Raw genomic sequence first — 17,023 nt, 5'->3', positions numbered from 1 at the left:
ACATGTGGTGGGGTTTACAGCAGCGGGGACCCTTGATCCAAAAAAAATTATCTCTACATCATTAGAGATAGAACCAATACGACAGCGTTCCAGCTCACGATCACGTGGCTGCCACGCGACCCAGGTAAAGAAGTCAAACGAAATACGTAACTCTCACCAAGGGCCGCCGCTGAATCTCCACCGTCGCCAGAGATCCTACGGTCCAAACTCCCCCTCATCCACGTATACGTATATGAAAAGGTAATTAATAAAAAATATATACCGTTTACTGAGTCTGGTAGTTGTACTGATCTCTAGGGTTCTCTGACTGACTATTCAATAATAATAATACTAGTACTAGTACGACATGTATTTATCCTCTTGCTATTCTCCATCAGCACCATCATCCTCGTCTTCGATTCTCCGAGCTTGCAGGTTCCGCTTCGCTTCCAGCGTCTCTTCTCCGGCTCATCTCTGTGCGCCGCCGCCGTCTCGAGTCGCCGTCAACAAGGCTTGTTCTTCGGTCAGTTACCGCCGATCCTTGAATTTCTCGTCCGCGTTGCGATCGCGGCGGTGTTCTGTACCCCGGTGGAGTTGCGGAGTCGGCTCTCGATCGCCGGTTAGTCTTAAAGCTCAGATCAGGGCATCCTCTCCGGTTCTCGATCGGTTCGAGCGCAAGATCGCGACCATGGGTATGATGTGATGAGTTCTGATTGGTTTAGTGCTGACTTGTGTGTTGTTTTGTGTGTGTGTGTGTTTGTTTGGCATTTTGGATTGGATTGAATTGGTTGAGTTGGGAAGTGATTGGTGAAATGTACTGGATTTTTGGATGGAGCTGAGGTGTGTTGATCGTCCATTTCCATTCCGACGCTTCTCTCCTCTTTTTTTTTTTATACAATACAATGTGTTGGATCATGGGTGGACTTTGAATTGTATTCTGTCTTGTTTTTAAATTGGATCCGTTTTGGTATGTGGATTACCTTTGTTTTTCCGTGTCACTCCTTTAGTTTGATCGTAAGTTGAATTGATCTTCATTTACATTTTAATCAATTCTACATTTTTCAATCGCCTACTTGAATTTGTTGTATTCCCTTCATGGCCAACCGGCCGTTTTGGCTTGAACGTTCCGTGATTGTACTAGGGATGAGATTTATTTTAGTATTTGCTATCTCACACTTCTTACTTAAGAAGGTAGACGTTTCTTTAACTATTTCTGATGGTAAGATTTGTAAATGTCATGCAGCTGCTGAGCATCCTTTCAGTGGAATTTTGTCTGGTCTTCCCAAACCAGGAGGAGGGGAATTTGGAAAATTTTACAGCCTTCCTGCTTTGAATGATCCAAGAATTGGTATGGAATTTTTTCTCCTAAAACATTTTATATTCCATGCATTTTTCTGGTTTATTCACCATGCACACTTGTTGAATTAGTCAAACTATAACTGCAGTGTTTGTTTGGCATTTTAAAGGATTGTCTGGCCAATCCTTCATCTTCTTACTGAATATTCTTGTCGAGTCAGTGGTTTTGTTTATGCTCTTGTTTATCCATTGTTTTCTTCCCTTTCATTGCTAATGTTTACTTGCAGACAAGCTTCCATATTCTATCAGAATACTTCTAGAATCAGCTATAAGAAATTGTGACAACTTTCAAGTCACTAAGGAGGATGTGGAGAAGATTGTTGATTGGGAAAAATCTGCTCCGAAGCAAGTTGAAATTCCCTTTAAGCCTGCTCGTGTTTTGTTGCAGGTGACAGATAGTTTTGGTTGGAGATAGATAATATGCGTATAACAGGTTCACATATATTTTTTGTTTCTACTCATAGGATTTTACTGGAGTTCCAGCTGTGGTTGACCTTGCTTCTATGCGAGAAGCAATCAAGGATCTTGGTAGTAACCCAGACAAAATCAACCCATTGGTATGCTGCATTTCCTATTTGCAATAAACAACCTGCCTGATGTATGCTTAGCTGCAGTTAAATAGTTTTGCAGAAGCATAATCGTATTGCATGTGATGACTGTTGTATTAATTTTCCATGGTATGTATGTATATTTTATTTGATCATTTTGTATATTATGCTTTTCTTGCTACAATTCATCTTAAAAAAGACATATCCAAGTAGGCACATTTTGGAACACGTTGAGAATTGTATGGTTATGAGGGAAAAGCTGCAATATGGTGATCTTCTTGCTTGAACATTCTGTGAATGTTCATATTTCAATATTTGGACTTCTTCTTGATTTTCACTTGTTTCATACAGGTTCCCGTGGATCTTGTAATCGATCACTCTGTTCAGGTTGACGTGGCCAGATCAGAAAATGCTGTGCAGGCTAACATGGACTTAGAGTTTAAGAGAAACAATGAGAGGTTTGCTTTTCTTAAATGGGGATCCACCGCCTTCCGCAACATGCTTGTTGTTCCTCCTGGTTCTGGTATTGTTCATCAGGTATAATTTAGGACTGGATGTATAACAATTTTATTTTTGGGTATCCTGCTTGATGCAACACGAGTTCATGAAAATGATATGATTGATTTTTAGGTGAATCTGGAGTATCTTGGGCGGGTTGTCTTTAACACAGATGGCATATTGTATCCGGACAGTGTTGTTGGAACTGATTCTCATACAACCATGATTGATGGATTGGGTGTTGCAGGATGGGGAGTTGGAGGAATTGAAGCAGAGGCAACAATGCTTGGCCAGGTACTTGTCCTATTTTACTCACATATCTATGTGAAGCTTCTCATTCTATTTGGTGTAGTTCTAGTTTGCTTTGTTATTAGTGCTCTTGCTTGCAGGATAATGTGTTACCGGTTAATTGAAAAATAGTACGAAACTTTTAACTATCATTCGTTTGAGACTCGAATATGGGATTTCACTTCAAGTTAAAGCATCCTATACTTAAAATCCATCTCTTGGTTGCATGTTATTTTGCAATACTTACGTTATCTCCTATAATATTTTGCTCTGTTTTCTTCATTGCATTTATCAAAATTCTCGGTGTGTTGAGCATAAATATTTGGCTCTCCTGCAAATTTGGCAGCCCATGAGCATGGTTCTTCCCGGCGTTGTTGGTTTTAAATTGTCTGGAAAATTGCGTGATGGGGTTACTGCAACAGATTTGGTTTTGACTGTGACACAAATGTTGAGAAAGCATGGCGTTGTTGGCAAGTTTGTTGAATTTTATGGTAACACTCTTGTAGTCATAATGTTTGCAAAGTTCTCTTGTTGTATCTTCTCTTATGTTGCAGTGGCTGATATTTGTTCTACCTCTTAAAATTTGATAGGTGAAGGCATGGGTAAGTTATCATTAGCAGACAGAGCAACTATCGCAAATATGTCTCCTGAATATGGAGCAACCATGGGTTTCTTCCCTGTGGATCATGTCACCCTGCAATACCTGAAATTGACTGGAAGAAGTGATGAAACGGTAAGCTGCAACATTTTTTAAATGCATATATCATATAAAAGGCTTATGATTATTATGTAAGTTTTTCGAATGCTTTAACTGGGCAGGTAGCAATGATTGAAGCATATCTACGTGCAAATAAGATGTTTGTTGACTACAATGAGGTAATGGTCTGAGTTCTTGTTTGTTATTTTTCATGTGGCCCATCAAGTTGCACAATTAAATCGAACTTACTCTGGTGAATGCATTTACAGCCTCAACAAGAAAGAGTGTACTCGTCTTATCTGGAGTTAGATCTTACTGATGTAGAACCATGTATTTCTGGACCTAAAAGGTATCGTACTTAATAATGTTTATTTAGGGGAATTGGCAAATTGAAGTGCGGTTACTTCCACCATTCAACGTTATTAGTTATTGGAAATTATATTTTACTTGGGTTAATAAGTTGCTGCAATGTGAAATTAGGCCTCATGATCGGGTTCCAATAAAAGATATGAAGGTTGATTGGCATTCATGTCTCGACAGTAAAGTTGGTTTCAAGGTAGATGCAAAGTTCTGTTATTATTGTTATTTTTTGCACTCATAGAAATTTTTGTTTTTTGAACCCTGCTACCGAATGCACTCAAAATAGAAGAGAAGAATGACACACTAAACCAAGATGAAGAATGACACACTAAACCAAGATGCTTTACTGTTAAATTGTGTTATCTATCATCTAACAAGCATACCATCCAAATCTCTATTGTTTATACTCTGTGAATGGAAATCTCCTAGTTTTGTATAGTTAATTTGAACCTAATGCAAACTAATTATCTTTTGAAAACTAGGTATGAAATGACATTGATATTACATGTCAATGTTTGCATTCCAATTTTCGCTTGCTTGTATTTTAATAATTAGAAACCAAATGTCGCATTACTTGAAGCAATAACATATTTGATTTAAATATTTTGTATTTTTCATCATAATTTACTATTACCTTAATTTCATTATTAGAAAAGGAAATTTCAAGCTATTTTTATTATCTGTAGATTAGAATTGCGTGGATCTTGTCATTCTGGTCTAGGAATGATCTTATTCTAATGTCATTCATCTGAATTATGATGTGGACCATATTTAAGACTGATTGTTGAATAATACAATGTATGTCAGAGCACATGGACCATAGTCCATAATCTATCAGTAACTAACTTGAGGTCTGAACAAGAATGAAAATATACGGATGATCGAAATATCTGGAAACTAGTAGGAAACCATTGTAATAGATGCAAAGAAGAATTGTGTTGATTAACTTAGCTTCCTCCATGTTTTACAGGGTTTTGCGGTGCCAAAGGAACAACAGGAGAAAGTAGTAAACTTCACATTCCATGGGCAGCCTTCAGAACTCAAGCATGGGAGTGTCGTTATAGCAGCCATTACAAGTTGTACAAATACATCAAACCCTAGTGTGATGCTTGGAGCTGGCCTTGTGGCAAAGAAAGCATGTGAATTGGGTTTAGAGGTTAGTATTGGTCTCTCAGGATTATCTATTTGGATTCTATTGTGGTTCATTTTCATATTTTGCAAGACATCTCAACTTTTCCTGACATGTTGCATGATAACTGTTTGGATAGGTTAAACCATGGGTAAAAACAAGTCTTGCCCCGGGTTCTGGAGTTGTAACAAAATATTTGCTCAAGAGGTATAGAGAGAGATTTCATTTACATTTTCTTGTGTTTGATAATGAATTTTATTTATGACCTCCAATAGTGGCCTGCAAAAATACTTGAACCAACAAGGGTTCAACATCGTTGGCTATGGCTGCACAACTTGCATTGGAAATTCTGGGGATCTCGATGAATCTGTTGCTTCTGCAATTTCCGATAATGGTACCTGCCCACTGGCTTTCCCATTTTCCTTGTGTTTTTGTGGTTCTATCGTCAATCGTCATTGTTCCAACTTGTACTGCAGATCTTGTTGCTGCTGCCGTGCTCTCTGGTAATAGGAACTTTGAAGGCCGTGTTCATCCACTAACAAGAGCTAATTATCTTGCTTCACCTCCACTGGTTGTTGCCTATGCACTTGCTGGCACGGTATGCTGAGGAACTTTTGTGAGGCTCATTTCTATCTATGATATGCTGCCAAGTTATATGGTGGTGAGCTTTCTTTTTATCAGTTAACAATTTTCCGCTGATTTTTGCAGGTTGACATTGACTTTGAGAAGGAACCAATTGGTACTGGGAAAAATGGGAAAAGTGTGTACTTCAAGGATATCTGGCCTACTAGCGAAGAAATTGCTGAGGTAGTTTGAGTTTCCATGATTTATGTGACCTTTAATCATGACTTTTCTTGGACACATTTATAATATTTAAAAGCGTATCACGTAGGTTGTTCAATCAAGTGTACTTCCTGAAATGTTTAAGAGCACTTATGAAGCCATCACGAAGGGCAACCAATTATGGAATCAATTAACAGTACCTTCGTCAAGCCTTTATGCATGGGACTCAAGCTCAACTTACATCCACAAACCTCCGTATTTCAGTGGCATGACAATGGACCCGCCTGGTCCCCGTGGAGTGAAGGATGCTTATTGCTTGTTGCTGTTTGGCGACAGTATCACTACTGATCATATCTCTCCTGCCGGAAGTATACACAAGGACAGTCCAGCTGCAAAGTTCTTGATTGAGCGTGGGGTTGACCGTAGGGATTTCAATTCTTATGGTAGTCGTCGTGGCAATGATGAGGTTATGGCCAGGGGTACCTTTGCAAACATTCGAATTGTAAACAAATTATTAAATGGAGAAGTGGGACCGAAGACAATTCACATTCCCACGGGGGAGAAACTTTATGTTTATGACGCAGCGATGGTAAGCTTGATGGTTTAGCATGATATTTTAGTTCTGATCTACCTGTTTTTAACATGCAGTGGTACAAAACATTGGCAGTAGTAGATCTTGTGCGAAACAACATTCATCAATCACTATTAAAACACTTGACTGTTTTTTCTCATACCAGAGATATGCCTCAGCTGGACAAGATACCATTGTTATTGCTGGTGCAGAATATGGAAGTGGTAGCTCTCGAGACTGGGCTGCAAAAGGACCAATGCTCCAGGTGAGTCATATTTAACAATTCCTTAAAGTCCTATCAGTATGAATTAAAGTATTAAACTCAAGTTGTGCATTATTTTCATTTGTCAATTCAGGGTGTAAAAGCAGTCATTTCTAAAAGTTTTGAGAGGATCCACCGCAGCAACTTGGTTGGTATGGGTATTATCCCACTTTGCTTCAAGCCTGGCGAGGATGCGGATACCCTAAGTTTGACTGGGCACGAGCGTTACACCATAGACCTTCCAACAAAAACGAGTGATATAAGACCTGGACAAGATATTACCGTGACGACTGATGGTGGAAAATCTTTCACGTGCACCTTGCGTTTTGACACAGAGGTACTCACTCGACACTACCATGATTTTAGTTTCTTGTTGATGCATGTGATCAGTTTCTGCCTTTCAAGTTTTTTGAAACTGTAATTTCTTGTATTTGGATGGAATAGATAAACTATGTCGAGATGTGATCAATCGATTTGGTGAAAATATAAGCGTGAGCGGAGACCCTGTAACCAATTTTATTTTTCTCTGCAGGTTGAGTTGGCATATTTTGACCATGGAGGGATTCTCCAGTATGTCATTCGTCACTTAAGCAAACAGTGAAGAGAACGGTGAGATTCGTGGTCTTTCTACTGCAACTGCCTTCTGTTTATACCTGAGTCGGTTCATTGAAATTAAGAGGGGGAGATATTACATGTTTCCACCCCATCAAGTTAAGTTGCAAGTCACATTCCAAATGCTATTTGCCAGCAGCGGTTCAAGTTGTCCTTGAAACTTATTTTTGTGAAATGTACGTTCACTGTCGGCAAATAAGCGTACTGTTCTATTCTAGCTGAAAATCATTTCTTCTCATGGCACTGCTGCATGTCTTATTATATTTCTGTGTTATGTGTTAGGTTTTTCGCATAATAATTAATGAAGCACATTCGTCTGTGTCTCGCATTAATAATCTTTCCGCACACAAACTTGTTTTAGTTTATTAATCTTATTTTACGTATGGATTTGGTCACAAATACTTTTAATGGTTTACAAGTACGGGATTTAATGTATTGAGGCCCTTCCAGTAACTTTTAAATAATCATGAGAAGTATTGAAAATCGAAATTATTACTAGATATGTTTTGTATATTTGTTTGATCCGGAGTTTTTGCCCATTATTTAAGAGAGAAATAATTATTTGTAGTTTGTCTGACAGTAGGATCATAGCATTGCCCTTATGACAATGTTTCAAGTTTAAAATCCAATTTTAATATTCCATTCCCCTAGCACAAAAAATTTAAACTAAAAAACGAAAGACTTTAACAAGGAAAAATTAGAATTTATCCCAAAACATTTTTGAATATCTATACTATATATAAAGCAAGAGCATTTTAGTAGTCTTTTGGTATGCTCAATTTTAATTTTAATTTTTTTTTTAAAAAAAAACCCCACAAAATTATCAACTTGCAAAACAAAACAAAAAAAATCAAATCAAATCAAATACTTCAAAAAAAATAAATTTATATTATATACACACAAAACATAATATTTGTATATAACAATATTACACATACAATGCGTGTGCGGTGTGGCTAGTACATTGTTAAGTATTAGTAGTCAGATAGGTAAATGGATGAGTTGTTCCGCTCCGCATCGACCAAAGTCCGAAGACCGAAGGTGCAAAACATTGTCCCCTTAATCCTTATAATTTGGGGAAACCGAATCACAGTGCCATGAAGGTTGAAAAAACAAAACAAAACGAAAAACTCTTCCACAAAATCAACGAGCAACGAGCATTTAAAATATCATGTTTTTTTTGACAAATTAAAATATCATGTTTTTAAAAATAAGGATTGGTAAATATGCAAGTTAAATATATTTTTTCGCAAGGGATAAGCCTAGTTTCTAAAAGCACATTATTAAAAAAAGCCATTAATTTTACAGAAGGAGATTGATATCTTTTTTTATTTGAGAAAACTACACTAAATTTGTTGTTTTGGTATTTTGGTATTTTATGTTATATAACACTAAGTTTTATTCTGATATATTTGATTTTCTATAATTGAAGTGTTTTTTTAAAAAATATTTTTTTATAAAAGTTTTAAAAATTGTTTAAGAATAAATTTGTTTTTTTACAATTTATTTTATGAAACCACTTTTAGAGTTCAAATTGGTTTGGACAGTTATTAAAAAAAAAAAACGATTTTATAATTAAAAATAATTAAGAAAATGTTTGAAAAGCTATTCTATATAACTAGGGCTGACGAGAAATAACGAAATGTCGTCATACCACTTTACCGTACCCAAAAAAACCGTATATACCGAAAATTTCGGTATCAATATCGGTATAAGATTTTCAAATTTTCGGTATCGGTATGGATTTATGTCATACCGAAATTTTCGATACGATATCGGTATCGGTATCGAAAATTTCGATATCGAAATTTTTGATATGGTATGCGGGGTTTATGCTACCCTATTCGGATAGTGCCCGAATGGGGATCCAACGGTCTATGTTTTTTTAGATTTGATGAAATGAGATTAAATCAAATCCAAAAAAACATGAGCCATTGGATGTAGTACATAAGGGTGTAGTCGAGCCGAGACGAGTCGAGTAGCACACTACTCGAGCTCGAGCTCGAGTCATATTTAGCTACTCGAGCTCGAGCTCGAGCTCGATCGAGTAGTTAATTTCGTACTCGAGCTCGAGCTCGTCTATATCTCGAGCTACTCGAGCTCGAGCTCGAAAATTATATATAATTATATGAATAAATAAATAAATAAAATATTATATACATTATATTTATATATATATTTATATTATATTTTATATTTATATATGTCATCGAATAGCTCGCGAGCTACTCGAACGCATATATTTCGAGTTCGAGCTCGATTGTATGTTCTCGAGCTCGAGCTCGAACTCGGTCAAATCGAGCTCGAGTCGAGTTTTGACCGAGCTATTCACGAGTAGCTCGACTCGTTTACACCCTTAATAGCACATGAGCACTGTCCATGTACTAGCATTGACAAAGCCATATGTAATATTCGATACGGTATGCGATATATGGTACCAAACCACCCCAGTATATAACTTTCTAATTCTCGATTATTTGGAGCTGTTATAAAAGTTCAGGTTGAATACCCAAACTTTTAAAATCCGCGTATAAAAGTGACAAGTTAATCTTGAATACACCAGATTTTTCAAACGTCTAGGGTTCTACGGATTCTTTTCTCTCCACCGCTTCTCGACTTCTTCCATCCAAAGGTATGAAATTCTTCAAACGTCTAGGGTTCTATGAGGTTCTCTTCGTTCGTTTATGAAATTCTCTTATTTGTGTGTAATTAATCCTCCTGGAGTATATCATAATGATTTTTTGGTCTGTGATCTGTAGTTTTTCAATTGATAGTTAAAAAATTTATGTATCGAATTCAATTGATAAATGAGTTACATCATATATTCGAGAGGAATTAGCAATTCGGATGCGAGAGTTACATCATATATTCGAGAGGAATTAGCTAATTCGGTCAATTCATCGCTTTAACAGAAAGCGCTTTTATGTCTTAATTTGATTATTTTTTTGGCTTACGTTAAATTCTTGGATTTAGGGCGCTTTCTGTTAAAGCGATGAACTGAATGGATTTTGGGACCTGCTTAAATCTTAAAGTTTTGGGATGATACCACAATGTTATGGTTGTGATTATGTGTTTTATAAGTTGATAAATTAGATTCGAGAAAATGGTCGATTTCAGCTTAGAAACCCTTGGGCTACTCATATTAAACTGAATATAAGTGGAATTTGCAGGGAGATACAGGTCCAGATTGAAATTAGATTGAACTATGTCTGGAGAAGAAGAAGAAAACGCCGCTGAACTAAAGATACCAGACGAATTTTTGAAAGCCAAATGCCTAATGAATTGTGAAGTTTCCCTGATTCTTGAGCACAAGTATGAGCAGCTTCAGCAGACATCCGAGGACCCAATGAATCAGATGTCACAGGTTTTTGAGAAATCACTCCAATATGTGAAGCGCTTCAGCCGGTATAAAAATCCTGATGCTGTCAGACAAGTTCGAGAAATTCTTAGTCGATATCAGCTGGCTGAATTTGAGCTGTGTGTGCTTGGGAACCTCTGCCCAGAAACAGTAGAGGAGGCTATAAATATGGTTCCCTCAATCAAGACAAGAGGACGTGCACATGATGATGAGGCGATTGAGAAAATGTTGAATGACCTCTCTCTTATAAAGAAATTCGAGTAGTTGCATGTTTTCAGTGCCCTGTGCGGGCTTCACTGGTATCTCAGCACTAGCTTTATCATGTATTGGTAGCTACTATGTTGATTCTATAACATTTCTACTGAAATTAGTGATGGTTTCTTGGTTAACATTTCTATAGTGATGGTTTCTTGGTTGTTGAAACATAGCTTGAGAATCTGGTTGTCAACCTGATATTTCAGAGGCTTAATAAATTGTGGTGGAATTTGGAGTGTGCTAAAGGTTTAGGCTAGCTAACTGGTTTAGAAAACATTGCATAATTTATGTTTTGGATGCGCCCATATTTATGTATCTCTTCTTGGATCACTTAGGTTGCATTTGGAACGATAAATTTCAAATTCATGGATTTTATATGTATTTTGGTGGATTAGAGAAGAAGTAAATCAATGAACTTAAAATTCGCTCCCGACATGTCTACATAGTATTTAAATGTTAATTAGGATGGATTTCCAATTAATCGAATAACAGTTTTATTTGAAATTCATTTTACTTTGTTGTGGTTTTAACATTCATATTGTAAATAATAATACTATAATCGAAATCCATGAATTTCAAATCCATCTCCTTCAACACATCGGATCTGTTGCGCATTTTAATCCTGGTAGACCATTGTATTTCAAGATCTTGGCTTGTCTGCTTCCTTTTTGTTATCTAACCAACAATAGTCTTTTAGTATTTAACTGTTATGTAATTATTGACATTTGACAGAACTTAAATCCTTCTGCTCTGGCGCTCGAATATTTGTTGGTGATTTTCTTCCTTTCATCCCTTTTTTATTTTTTTCTTTGATTTATTTATGTTTAATTGCTAATTGAGATATAATTTATGTTCGAGTTTTAAAATTAATTAGATCGTTTTAAATTTGGGACATTAAATTTGAGCAATTTATTAATTTAATAAAAAATAATGAGATTAATTAGCCTTGAATATTATTTTAAAGATTAAGTGTAAATTTAATGTATTATGTTAATAAATATTTAAATAAACATTTTATGGAATTAAATAATGTTATAAACAAAATATAAAGAATATTTCGAAAATATTATTTTTAGAATTGCGAACGTAGTAGATGGGTTGTATATGTGCTTTATATTTGATATAGAGATTGTGTTATTTTGGTGCAATACCTGCATTAAAAGATAAAATAATGAATTGAAGACGACCTAACTTACAAGTTGGAAATGCAAAATTGTTCGAGAGATTGCCCCGCATCACATTAAGCTTATCTAGTAGAATTTTCCCGAAAAAGGGGGAAGGAAAAAGAAAGAAATATGCACAAATTTAACTTTTTTTTTTTTTTGAACTAAGCACAAATTTAACATTGAATCTATATATATACTTGTATTATTTAGTTGTTGCATCTTACATTCTACTGCTACTTATTTTTGTAGTGATGTTTCTTTGTGCAAAGTTATGCCTTTATATTCACGCTAAAAGAACTATAATTTATAACATTTTTTTAAAAGTGTCGATTTTTTTTTACGACGAACAACAACATATCACAAAACATGATAAGCGCTAACTCTATTATTGATAATAAATTGGCCGAAAATCAACAAAATTTAATGTACTTTTTTACAATATACTTGCTTTTTAATTTAGTATTTAAATAAGAACTACCTAATCCATGTGTGAAACTATTCTCCATAATAGAGTATAGCCATCGTACGCCAATCTGGAAAATGTTTTAGGCAATTGGAAATAATATATAGTTAAGTTATATACTGCCAAAGGCGGCTAAATGTCCTGCCAAACCTCCATCTTCCACTGATTTTTTATCCAAAAACACACACATATGACATTATGAGTGTTCCGTTGTTGGGTATCTCATCATGGATATTGTGAGATGTTCACACGAACATATTATGGAATGTCACATCAGTCATTTTCTAATACATTTTTCTTAGTTTCAAACGTGTTCTACATTAAATGCTTACACGATATTCACATGAACATCTTGCGACACAGAGAGACACATATTATGATATAGTTGTATACAAGTAGTGGGCAAGTAGAACTGATTATCAATGCAATACCACACAATAAATTTTACAATAATCATAAAATTGAGTGATTAAATTATAATTAATACTTATTTGACGACTTTTGATTCCAATTATATGTGTGTGTGTATATATATATACATTGATTAATCATGTAGGTACATGGAACTTTCTTCATGAAAGGAGCATAAGAAAATGTCCAAACGCGCGGGTGTATCAACCATGCACGGTCCAATATTGACCACTTCCATATTATAATATTGATTATGACAAAATTGAATTAACATGAGATCTCTCTTCTATATAAACACTGCGCCTCAAATTTCTTTCTTCATAATATCCTTCACACATCTTTCAATACGATCAATAAGATTTTTGAGAGCTTAGACTTGTAATTTTTAGCATCCAAATTTCCCCATATCCGGTTCCGAAGATGTCGATTGGAATCATGGACGTGACTCTCGTGGGAGCTCGAGGTCTAAAAAATACAGACTTCTTAGGTATGTATATTTATGTCATTACTATATATATGAGAGTTCTTCGGTCGAGCTTATCGAATTCGTTTTTCGGGTTATAATTACACCTCTATATATAGTTACATCATTACATGTATGCCTCGTGTGAGGGCGTGTTTGAACAAATTTTTATTAGGCTATGTAAAACTTTAAATCCTATATGTCGAAATGGGTGAAAAATATATAAATTAGCATTCAAGAAAAGTTAAACTTCCTCGCTGTTTCAGTTATTCTGTTGATTATTCAAATATATCGTTAATTGTTTCATAGCACACTTTTGTCATCCCATTTTTCTTACATTAATTTATAAGTTCAAATGTACAAGCTTAAGGGGTGGAAGACATTAACTAATATCCCATGTTGTAATTGATGGTCCTTTTTTTTAAATTTGTTTATTTTTTAATTATTGCATTGTAGTAACAATATAATTTTGACAGGCAAAATAGATCCATATGTTTTGATTCAATACAAAAACCAAGAGCAGAAGAGCCGTACGGCTAGTGGTAAACTCCTATTGTCCCTCCCTCCAACAGAATTATAAATAGTACTACCAATTAATATATTATAATTATAACATATAGTTAAATATATCAAAACTTATATATACTAGCCATCTGGCATACGTTTTGCGTGTGTAACACACATATCTTTAAATTTTATTTTTAAATATTTGAATTTTTAATATATGTATATATATATATATAATAAATGAGACATAAAAGTTTAAAAATTAAAAAGCAAATATAACGTGTAGTGGGGGATTGGGGGGAGAAAATGGGTGAAGTGGTTTAAGGGTAATTCAGTCATAACATATAAAGACCAAACAGTTATTCTAAGGCATGGAGCTATTATAATATAGAAAGAATAAAAAGATAGAAAGATATATATATTTTAAAACCAATGAATTGAAAAATAATCAGGGCAAGGCAATGCACCGCTGTGGAATGAAAAGTTCAGATTCAAGGTTGAATTTCCAAACAAAGGGAAGATTGAGCAGCACAAGCTTGTTCTCAAAATCATGGACCGCGACAAATTTACTCGCGATGATTTTCTTGGCCAAACGACGTAAGATTAATCTCACATTAATTAATTACATGCGTGAATATTTTTTAATGTGCGCAGTTGTTGATTCTGCGTCGTGAAAACTCATATTTGTTGTAGTGTTATAATTAGTTGAAAATTCCAAAATGCAGCATTTATTTGAAGGAACTCTTTGAGATGGGGATGGAGGATGGCAAGGCTGAGCTTAGTACTCAGAAGTATAGAGTTGTTTCTGCTAATCAAACTTACCGTGGTGAAGTTAGTGTTGGAATCACTTTTACTGCACAGGTAATTTTTTATTCATGACTTCTATAATGTTTAAATTAAATAAATATAAAATATTTTTTACTTATGAAAAAAAAAAAAAAAAATTCTTGTACAGGGAGAAACTGATAATGAGCAAGACTTTGGTGGATGGAAGGAAAGCATATTTTAATCTATTTATATAGTTCGATTTGTTTAAGACTGTAGAAAATGTAATTCTTGACTTCAAAAAAAAATGTAATTCTTTAATTTTTTTTATTTGTCTTTTGTAACATATTGTGCAAATTATTATGTAATTTAACCCATATTAAAGTTGTAAACATTTTTATTAATGAAGATTGTATATCTATTGCATTGCATTTTAAGTACCGTTCCCTTTATAAATCCCCCACCGTGAAATTCTAACGAAAATAATTTGTGGCGAACGGAGCTCACGCGGTGTGTGTACTGTCATGTAGGGGTGTCAATTTATTTTGGATGGGTTGGGTTGACAAAAATAATTTTAAAAAAATTCTCGACCCGAACCCAAACCAACCCAAAACTTATCAACCCGAACCCGGCTAACCCGACTAACTCGATCAACCCGAAGCAACCCGATTTTTTTTTAACAAATTAATTAAATAAAAATTCAAAATACACAATAATAATAGTAATATTTAATTTAATCACATAATAACAAAATCTAAGCTTATATATAATTTAATTTTGAAAATCTAGGTGTAAAAAATTTAAAGTATACGTATTACAAAAAATAAAAATTATAAAAATGCACATTAAATAACGAAATCTATTATATTAATACACAATAAAAAAAATTTCAAACATATAATTTATAAAAATGTAGCAAATATTTCCTACTTTTATACAAAAATAAAAATAATAAAAATCTTCGGGGGTTGACCCGAACCCGATTAATTTTTTCGGGTATCTTTCGGGTCAACCCGATTCGACCCAAACCCAAAAACCCTCAACCCTAACCCGATAATTTTTGGATCAACTCGTGTCGGGTTGACGAGTTGGGTTGAGTTTTGACACCCCAACTGCCATATCAATTATGAGTACTGCAATTGAAAAATGACTAAATTACCAAAAACAAAAATATAATGCTAAAACTAAATTTCGATAATATAGAAAACCAAATCATAAATAAGCAAACATGCAAGACCAAAATTTCAATTTTCTCAACTAGTTAAACTTTATAATTTAACACATATATTGTTTGGTCAGAAAAATACAGATCAATTAATTTGAAAAAAAATGGTAGGCGGGCGGCGATCACCTACCACCTAGATGCTTAGGCAGCCACAAGGCAGGTCATAGAATTTTTTTTCTTTTTAACCTAAATATCTAATTCACCTAGATGGTTTTTAGCCTAAATATCTAATTCTCCTTAAATTTTTTTTTGGACTAATATCTAATTTTTTTTGTTAATCTTGATATTTCTCCAATAATTACTATTTAATGAATTCAAAATTCAACAGATACTCTGCATCTTATACAAATTGATCAAAAAATATGTCAAACAATCATTTTTAAAAGTTTAAAATTTAATATATATATATATATATATATATATATATATATATATATTAATCTAGGGGGTCACCTAGGCGCGGATTTTGAGCTGCCTAAGCAGCAAATAAGTGGCAGATTAGTGAAATAGAACCCAAAAGCATCATCGATCTAAGGTAGTGTTTGAAAGAACTTTTAGGAAGCACTTTTCAGCTTTTCGTTCACAAAATTTCACAAAACTTTAAAATTTTGTGAAAAAAAACTGAGAAGTGCATCTTAGAAGCTCTTTCAAACACTATCTAAAATTGGGGCAGTGGATGACGCGTCAACGCCTAGCGCCTAAACGTTGCCTTTTAGAACAGTGTTTGAAACCCATTAAGTAATTGTCAATATGATTAAAGTAGTATTTGAGATAGCTTAACTCCTATAATTTTTTATTTCGAAAAAAAAAACTCCTACAATTTTTTTAAAAAAATTTATTTTTTTATAATTTCCATTTCCATAATTTTTTAATGCATTTTATGCATTTATGCAAATGTTGTCATTTTATTTTTTGCAAAATTTGTCTTATTAATCTTACATAAATTTTCAAGCAGTCATATTTTAATAAGATAAATTATTTTTGATACAAAATATTTAAAATGTAATAATAATTATATAAATACATAGTTGATAGTGTGAGTATCAAAAGTTAGACGTGACCAAATGTAATTTCTTACTCTTCATATTAATAATTAATAAATGGTACCTATATTACATATTATAATTATTTTTACCAAAAAAAATGCTTATAACTTGGTCATATATTGTACTTTCTTGAAATCTATATTAAGAATATATATATATATATATATATATATATATGTTATAAATATATTATTATTATAGATGATTATCTTATTAAAGATATGTGATCAAGCTAAATATGTCAAGATAATATTTGTAAGGATTTGTATCTTATAATTTTT

General features: G+C 33.9%; 3 protein-coding genes across 3 annotated transcripts; all 3 read left to right on the top strand.

The window, feature by feature from the left end:
- Positions 1-296: 296 nt before the first annotated feature.
- LOC140867326 (putative aconitate hydratase, cytoplasmic) lies at positions 297-7,406 on the top strand. Its single transcript, XM_073272403.1, has 20 exons — positions 297-671; positions 1,223-1,327; positions 1,563-1,723; positions 1,800-1,892; positions 2,235-2,420; positions 2,514-2,675; positions 3,016-3,160; positions 3,260-3,402; positions 3,489-3,545; positions 3,636-3,715; positions 3,847-3,922; positions 4,697-4,882; positions 4,995-5,062; positions 5,131-5,249; positions 5,332-5,453; positions 5,564-5,662; positions 5,748-6,227; positions 6,376-6,474; positions 6,566-6,808; positions 7,004-7,406. Exons 1-20 carry the CDS (start codon positions 347-349, stop codon positions 7,070-7,072), a joined length of 3,018 nt encoding a protein of 1,005 aa, XP_073128504.1. The 5' UTR covers positions 297-346; the 3' UTR covers positions 7,073-7,406.
- Positions 7,407-9,586: 2,180 nt separating this feature from the next.
- Positions 9,587-10,832, top strand: LOC140866256 (DNA-directed RNA polymerase II subunit 4). Its single transcript, XM_073271207.1, has 2 exons — positions 9,587-9,715; positions 10,254-10,832. Exon 2 carries the CDS (start codon positions 10,289-10,291, stop codon positions 10,703-10,705), a length of 417 nt encoding a protein of 138 aa, XP_073127308.1. The 5' UTR covers positions 9,587-9,715; positions 10,254-10,288; the 3' UTR covers positions 10,706-10,832.
- Positions 10,833-13,018: 2,186 nt separating this feature from the next.
- LOC140865712 (16 kDa phloem protein 1-like) lies at positions 13,019-14,908 on the top strand. The gene is made up of 5 exons (XM_073270438.1): positions 13,019-13,223; positions 13,676-13,741; positions 14,159-14,303; positions 14,432-14,567; positions 14,662-14,908. Exons 1-5 carry the CDS (start codon positions 13,157-13,159, stop codon positions 14,713-14,715), a joined length of 468 nt encoding a protein of 155 aa, XP_073126539.1. The 5' UTR covers positions 13,019-13,156; the 3' UTR covers positions 14,716-14,908.
- Positions 14,909-17,023: the final 2,115 nt, after the last annotated feature.

This window comes from Henckelia pumila, chromosome 4 (assembly GCF_033568475.1).
Source record: "Henckelia pumila isolate YLH828 chromosome 4, ASM3356847v2, whole genome shotgun sequence".
Classification (NCBI taxonomy): Eukaryota; Viridiplantae; Streptophyta; class Magnoliopsida; order Lamiales; family Gesneriaceae; genus Henckelia; species Henckelia pumila.
The sequence above is the reverse complement of the archived record's forward strand: the minus strand, read 5'-3'. Positions and strand labels throughout refer to the sequence as shown.

Bases quoted from the DNA above. Each gene is read 5' to 3' on its own strand.
- LOC140867326 (XM_073272403.1), top strand. From the start codon at position 347: ATGTATTTATCCTCTTGCTATTCTCCATCAGCACCATCATCCTCGTCT. The intron at 5,454-5,563 runs GTATGCTGAGGA...TGATTTTTGCAG, and splicing joins CCTATGCACTTGCTGGCACG to GTTGACATTGACTTTGAGAA. The intron at 6,809-7,003 runs GTACTCACTCGA...TTTTCTCTGCAG, and splicing joins CCTTGCGTTTTGACACAGAG to GTTGAGTTGGCATATTTTGA.
- LOC140866256 (XM_073271207.1), top strand. From the start codon at position 10,289: ATGTCTGGAGAAGAAGAAGAAAACGCCGCTGAACTAAAGATACCAGAC.
- LOC140865712 (XM_073270438.1), top strand. From the start codon at position 13,157: ATGTCGATTGGAATCATGGACGTGACTCTCGTGGGAGCTCGAGGTCTA. The intron at 13,742-14,158 runs GTAAACTCCTAT...AAAAATAATCAG, and splicing joins GAAGAGCCGTACGGCTAGTG to GGCAAGGCAATGCACCGCTG. The intron at 14,568-14,661 runs GTAATTTTTTAT...ATTCTTGTACAG, and splicing joins GAATCACTTTTACTGCACAG to GGAGAAACTGATAATGAGCA.